Consider the following 6,433-nt stretch of genomic DNA (forward strand, 5'->3'; position numbering starts at 1 on the left):
CCCCTTCCAACAAGGCTGTGAATTCGCTGGAGGCCAGGCAAGCTGCTGCTCTACCCGCCGACTCGCAGGTGGCGGCGAGAAGTAGAACCTGCGCGGGGGACGGGGCGGGGGCGGGGTGAGGGGGGATGAGGGGGGGGTGAGGGGGCGGGGTTGGACGGCGGAGGAGGGCTTGACGGTGGCGGCGACGGGGCTGGCGGGCTTGGCGGCGGCGGGGCGGCGGCGGGCTTGGGGCGGCGGGCTTGGCGGCGGGGGCGATGGCGGTGGTGGGGACGGCGGAGGGGGTGAGGGAGCGGGCGGCGACGGGGAGGGCGGGCTCGGTGGGGGCGGCGACGGGGGAGGCGGGCTTGGCGGCGGCGGGCTTGGCGGTGGTGGCGATTGCGGTGGTGGGGGCGACGGAGGGGGCGGGCTGGGAGCCTCCACACACCTCCAAACGCCCTCCGCCTTGGCCCCCTTCCCCTCTCTTCGCCGGCGCCCCTCTGCGCGCTCGGCGGGCGCGCGCTCGCGGCGGCGTTGCTGCTGCAAGCCGCCGGCGCTGCGCCCCTTTCTCGCTCATCGCCGCTCTGCGCGGCTCCCCCCCCTGCGTCAGGTACTGCTTCAGACTGCCTAGACAAGGCGCATGGCTGACAGCAGCGTGGCGCCTGCGCAGTCATCGGCCAAGCGAAAGGAGATCTACACCTACACAGCGCCATGGCTGCTGTACGGCATGAACTGGAGCGTCCGCGCAGGCGCCACGCCGCGCCGCGCCGTCCCTCTGCCGCCTGCGCCGGGAGCGGACGGGGCTGAGCGACGCTGCACGGCTCCTCCTTGCGCCGCCCGCCGCCCCTCCGCGTCGCCCGGCCGCCCGCCGGCTCGTTAGTCTCTGAGCGTGCGGCCCTGTGACGTGCGCAGACCAGCGCTTCCGGCTCGCGGTTGGCAGCTTTGAGGAGGAGTACTCCAACTCGGCGCGCCGCCGGTGGGAGGGGAGGATGCGCCGCGAGCGCGGCCCGGGACCGACGGGCGGGAGCGGAGTAGGTGCGCATCATCCAGCTCAACGAGGAGACGCACGAGTTCAACGAGGTGGCGCAGTTCGAGCACCCGTACCCCGCAACAAAGATGATGTGGATCCCGGACGCGAACGGCGCGGCTCCGCCCGGCCCGCCCTCCGCCGCCCTGCCCGCCCTCCGCCGCCCTGCCCGCCCTCCGCCGCCCTGCCCGCCCTCCGCCGCCCTGCCCGCCCTCCGCACAGCGCTCGTCACGCGCCGCGGCTTTGCGAGAGCAGGCGCGCGGCGCGACCTGCTGGCGACGACGGGAGACTATCTGCGCATCTGGCGCACAAAGGGAGAGGTCGGGCGGCGAGCCCTCGCACCGCCGCCGCACCCGGAGGCGCATCCGGCTGTAGGAACGTGGTCGACAACAAGAGCGTGCGGTTGGACGGCCTCCTCAACAACAACAAGAACACGGCGAGCCGCCCGCGGCCTGAGCCTCGGCTGCGGCCGCCGCGCAGCCTGACCGAAGTGGTGCCCCCTCTCGGTAGGAGTTTTGCGCGCCGCTGACCTCGTTCGACTGGAACGAGACGGACCCGAACATCATCGGCACGTCGTCGATCGACACGACTTGCACCATCTGGGACGTGACGCAGATGCAGGCCAAGACGCAGCTCATCGCGCACGACAAGGAGGTGTACGACCTCGCCTTTGCGGCGGGCGTGCACGTCTTCGCTTCCGTCGGGGCCGACGGGTCGGTGCGCATGTTCGACCTCCGATCGCTCGAGCACTCGACGATCATCTACGAGTCGTCCGACGGGCAGGGCGGCTCGCCCCTCCCGCTGATTCGGCTCGCGTGGAACAAGCAGGACCCAAACTACCTTGCGACCATCACGATGGACTCGAACAAGGTTGCGATCCTCGACATCCGGGTGCCGTCCTTGCCAGCGGCGACGCTCGAGGGGCACTCGCAGTGCGTCAACGCCGTCTCGTGGGCGCCGCACTCGAGCTGCCACGTGTGCACGTCGGGCGACGACAACCAGGCGCTCATCTGGGACCTGAGCCCGATGCCGAGCCGGATCGAGGACCCGATCCTAGCCTACTATGCCGAGTCGGAGGTGAACCAGGTGCAGTGGTCGAAAACGCAGCCGGACTGGGTGGCCATCTGCTTCGACAAGAAGCTGCAGATACTGCGAGTCTGAGCGCGAGAGGGGAGAGGAGGAGGACGGGCCGTCCCCTCTGCCGCGTGCCGCTTCGCCGCGGCGCGCGCGCGGTGGGCGCGAGACGGCTTCCTTACTGTGCCGCGCTACCACACTGTACCGTCATCGTCATGGATTGCACCCGCGGGCCGGGGACGCGCCGTTCGCCGGGGTGCGCGCGAGTAGCGCGCGCTGCTCTGTCTGTCGCGGGTTTGTGCCACGTCTATTCGGCGCCGCGGTCCCGGAGTCGCCAAGAGTTTAGCCAATTTTGAACCATCACTAAAGTTCATTCACACGCACTAAATTTATCCTCGCGGCCAAAGGATATCCACCTCGAGAACCTCGAGAGACCCAGCCAGGCGCCCTCCGTGAAGTGCTCGCCGACTGGCGCGTCGACAAGTGGTGGCGTGAGCTGCCGTCGCGCAACCTGCAGCCAGGCATGCGGAATCAAGGCGAAACATCACGCGCTGGCGAGGACGAGTCTGCGGCGGCGGGTGAGGAAGAGGGGGCGGTGGTGGCGGGCGAGGAAGAGGCGGCGGGCGAAGAGGTGGCGGCGACGGCAGCCTCGGATGGAAGTGGCGGCAATGGTTCTGGCGTGCTCGCTCTCTGTCGTGCGCTGGCGCACTCTGGCGTGCCCGAGGACGAAGGTGCAGCGCCCAGGCGGCGCTCGCTACGCAGAGCACACCGAGGTGGGGAGCGGGAGCCCCCACCAAAGCGCAAGATGCCGGAATTCTCAGCCGACGGGCGGCGCCTGCGACCGGAGTGGCAGCGGGAGTTCTCAGTCGCCGGGAGAAATCCCAAAAGGTTTTGGCAGAGGCAGGCGATGGGTGCCTTTGTGCGCGGCGTGATGAGCGTGGGCGAGGGCGGCAAGTGTGCCCTCTTTGCGGTGGGGCCCAAGCATGCCGGAGTGCTGGCCAGCGAGGGCAGGTCGGCGCTCGCCATCTACGAGTTCCTCGCCAAGGAGGCGCCGGCGCCTGCAGCCTTCCAGGCGGCGATCGACAGCTTGCCCGGCGCCATCGAGAACAGCAAGCTGCTCGACGGCAAGCGCCGCGTCCGCTCGCTCACCTTCCACACCGAACTGGACCACCTGGTGGAGCTGCTTCGCCACCCGCACCTCCAGCCCGTGCTCAAGGAGGAGCACGTCAAGGCGGTGGAGGCGCCAGACACCACGCGCTCGCTCGCTCTCGAGGTGCAGAAGATGCTCGCCACACTCGAGACCAACTGTGAGGTGGCTACCCGCACAGCCGCGGCCACGGCCGCGGCGGCGAGGCGCCGTTCGGGCGCAGCGAGCGCGCGGTCGGCAGCCGACGCGCTTGTCAACCTCGGCGGCCGCGGCGACTCCGACGGCGAGGAGGAAGAGGATCCACTGCGCCAGCTCGGTGTCCTCTGCGCACGGCAGCCTGGCCTCGCCTCTCGATCAAAGAAGCGCAGCGCGTCGCTGCCGGAGAGGCAGGCGATGGGTGCCTTTGTGCGCGGCGTGATGAGCGTGGGCGAGGGCGGCAAGTGTGCCCTCTTTGCGGTGGGGCCCAAGCTTGCCGGAGTGCTGGCCAGCGAGGGCAGGTCGGCGCTCGCCATCTACGAGTTCCTCGCCAAGGAGGCGCCGGCGCCTGCAGCCTTCCAGGCGGCTATCGACAGCTTGCCCGGCGCCATCGAGAACAGCAAGCTGCTCGACGGCAAGCGCCGCGTCCGCTCGCTCACCTTCCACACCGAACTGGACCACTTGGTGGAGCTGCTTCGCCACCCGCACCTCCAGCCCGTGCTCAAGGAGGAGCACGTCAAGGCGGTGGAGGCGCCAGACACCACGCGCTCGCTCGCTCTCGAGGTGCAGAAGATGCTCGCCACACTCGAGACCAACTGTGAGGTGGCTACCCGCACAGCCGCGGCGGCGCGAGGCGCCTGCCAGCGACTCCCACGTTTGAAAATTACACACCCATGAAGCATGATGCTGCGGGAATCAAAACTCTGTGTTAAAAGTTCGTTTTACCATCGCTCATACAGTTCCACATGCACATCATCATGTTGTTCCACAAACATGTAACAGGGGACAAAAAAACCGAACACTCAAAAGTGAATGCGGTTTCATTGAACGAGGTGTGCATAAACCAGACACCACTATGTTATATCATAGGATATAACATACTGAGATACCAGGCTCTTCCCTGGCATATCAGCTATCAAGAAACCGTCTGATTTATAGGAGGAGGAGCTCTGTATTCTGCTTTTTCGACACATCCCACAGAAAACATCCGGGCCATGGGAATATCGGTCCAGACACTCTGGGTTCTGGTTTTTCGAGGTGTGAACGATCTCCCCGTGGAGGGGTCATTCCGGCGGAATGACCCTTCATTAACTAATCGGATTCCGAATGGGTCGAACGGGAGTACTAAGACAGCAGCATGTTCTGGGTGGGAGGAACCCTTGGGGGGAACCGTTTTATCGCTCCAGGCATTATGGTTTCTGGTTTCTGGTTTCTGCTCCGAAAGCGAGGTTGGCGGCGCGCCGCGCTGCCACGCACTTTTGTGGCTCACGGGAGGGAGGCCTGCGATGCGGTCGAGTCCGCCAGGCTGCCGCGATCCCGAGCGGAAACGCCGTGGCAGCCAACATGGCTGCCTCGTGCATCGGACGCCGACCGGCGGGGCCGTTGCTTGTCATGCCCAAGCCCTGAAAGGCTGAGCTGTGAAAGGCAGGCAGGCGTTGTGCGAGTGTTTTGAGTACCTATCACCTATCAATACAGTGTTTGGATCTACTCTGTTGGAGACAGAAAGAAGCTCTATCACAACGTCGGCGGAGCGGCCAATGCGCGCGGCGATCTTGAGGGCACCACCAGGAGCTGGCAAGGCCTCATCGCACGCTACCACACGTGCCGATCCGTGCCGAGAATTACCCGCACCCGACGTTGACAACCTCAGCTTAACACTCATCACCAGTCGCGACCAATCGGAGCAGAAACCAGAAACCAGAAACCAGAATGCACATGCCGCTTTTTTGCTGTTCCCACTTGAAAAAAATCGGATGGGGGTTCACCTGTTCATTGGCCGGAATGAGCTCATTAGGACGAAGCGGGAGATATATTCACACCGCAGAAACCAGACCCACGGCAGATCCCACGGGAAATCGAGGCGGGTGTCCCAGAAAACAGATCCCAGAAAAAACAGAGCGCGCCGCAGAAACCGACCGACCCCTGGGTTTTCGGCTATGGGAAACCGCCATGGAAAACCGCAGCAGAAACCCTATGGGAAACCGAGGTCTGGTGTCTGCTTTGTGCACGAATGCATTGAACCGATTACGGCTCTGGCGCAGGGCGCCGGCGAACCAAAGAGGGCAGAGGGGCCGAGGCGGCGGAGGAGTTGGACGTGTGGCGGCGGTGCCACCTGCCGGTGCATTGCGGGTAGCGGCAGCGAAGGACAGCCTTCCTTCACAGCGAGCACAAGGCAGTGGGCTGTGGGGGCACTGGCCCTGCGCTGCGCATGAAAACAACTCGGCCCGGCCAGTCGGAGCCTCCAGCAGCGAGCCGCGTGCGCTTCCCTCCTCCACCGCGAGAATGCTGCCCCGCGCGGCCGCCGCGCCACGCCGTCGCTGCAGCGTGGCCGCCGCTCCGTCCGCCTGTACCGTGCCGCTGCGTGCCGTTTGGCGCTCCGCTCTTGTGCCGCTCGCCATCTCTGGGTGAAGACCCGCGGCAACCTCCGCCTCCGGCTTCCCTCGTCGTGCAGGGCCCGCGCCACTGCGCTCCCGAGAGGCCGCTTACTGGACCGGACACATCGCCTGCTCGCCTCGCCCCTCCCGCGACGTCTCCCTCCGATAGCTCGACTGCCGCAGCTTGGTCTCTGCGTCACCCCTCCGCGCCGCGAGGTAGTCGTATCGGGTCTTGCTCGCGGCCGCCGTCCAGGGCAGGATGCGCTCGAGCCCGGCGGCGTTGAGCAGGTTGGTCGCGCCCGCCACCAGTAGCAGGGCGCCGAACATGGAGAAGTTGAGCGCGACGACCCACGGAAGCGTCCCGGGCAGGCACTGGCGCGACGGGCCGCCGGCGAGCCGAAGGTCGAAGCTGAGGACCAGCCCCGACCAGCCGAACCACGTCGTGAAGTCCACGTACCAGCAGGTCAGCTGCGCGGGGCCCTGAAGCCAGTGGGCGCCGCCCTCGGGCCCCTTGCCCATGTCGTAGAAGCTCTGGTCGGGCGTGGTGCGCGCGAGGCTAGCCGCGAGGACCAGGCCGAGCAGGACGAGCCCCCAGTAGGCGGCGGCCCCCCAGATAGGGGAGGTGAGCTCGCCGGCGCG

At 66.8% G+C, this 6,433-nt stretch overlaps 2 protein-coding genes across 2 annotated transcripts; both read left to right on the forward strand.

The window, feature by feature from the left end:
• Window positions 1-32: 32 nt before the first annotated feature.
• EMIHUDRAFT_459986 (hypothetical protein) lies at window positions 33-2,460 on the forward strand. The gene is made up of 7 exons (XM_005760673.1): window positions 33-68; window positions 587-725; window positions 889-941; window positions 1,012-1,117; window positions 1,259-1,307; window positions 1,379-1,439; window positions 1,514-2,460. Exons 2-7 carry the CDS (start codon window positions 617-619, stop codon window positions 2,162-2,164), a joined length of 1,029 nt encoding a protein of 342 aa, XP_005760730.1. The 5' UTR covers window positions 33-68; window positions 587-616; the 3' UTR covers window positions 2,165-2,460.
• Window positions 2,461-2,882: 422 nt separating this feature from the next.
• On the forward strand, window positions 2,883-4,826 carry EMIHUDRAFT_249124 (hypothetical protein; the record flags this gene model as incomplete). The annotated part of the gene is made up of 4 exons (XM_005760674.1): window positions 2,883-4,017; window positions 4,203-4,252; window positions 4,607-4,648; window positions 4,725-4,826. 4 exons carry the CDS (start codon window positions 2,883-2,885, stop codon window positions 4,824-4,826), a joined length of 1,329 nt encoding a protein of 442 aa, XP_005760731.1.
• Between the last annotated feature and the right edge of the window lie 1,607 nt (window positions 4,827-6,433).

Source organism: Emiliania huxleyi, assembly GCF_000372725.1.
Source record: "Emiliania huxleyi CCMP1516 unplaced genomic scaffold EMIHUscaffold_741, whole genome shotgun sequence".
NCBI lineage: Eukaryota > Haptophyta > Isochrysidales > Noelaerhabdaceae > Emiliania > Emiliania huxleyi.

What these genes read in the sequence shown, in the direction of transcription:
- EMIHUDRAFT_459986 (XM_005760673.1), top strand. Translation starts at nt 617, where the DNA reads ATGGCTGACAGCAGCGTGGCGCCTGCGCAGTCATCGGCCAAGCGAAAG. An exon ending in AGGAGGAGTACTCCAACTCG is followed by an intron (nt 942 to 1,011) that starts GCGCGCCGCCGG and finishes GGAGCGGAGTAG; the next exon opens with GTGCGCATCATCCAGCTCAA. An exon ending in GTGGATCCCGGACGCGAACG is followed by an intron (nt 1,118 to 1,258) that starts GCGCGGCTCCGC and finishes TTGCGAGAGCAG; the next exon opens with GCGCGCGGCGCGACCTGCTG.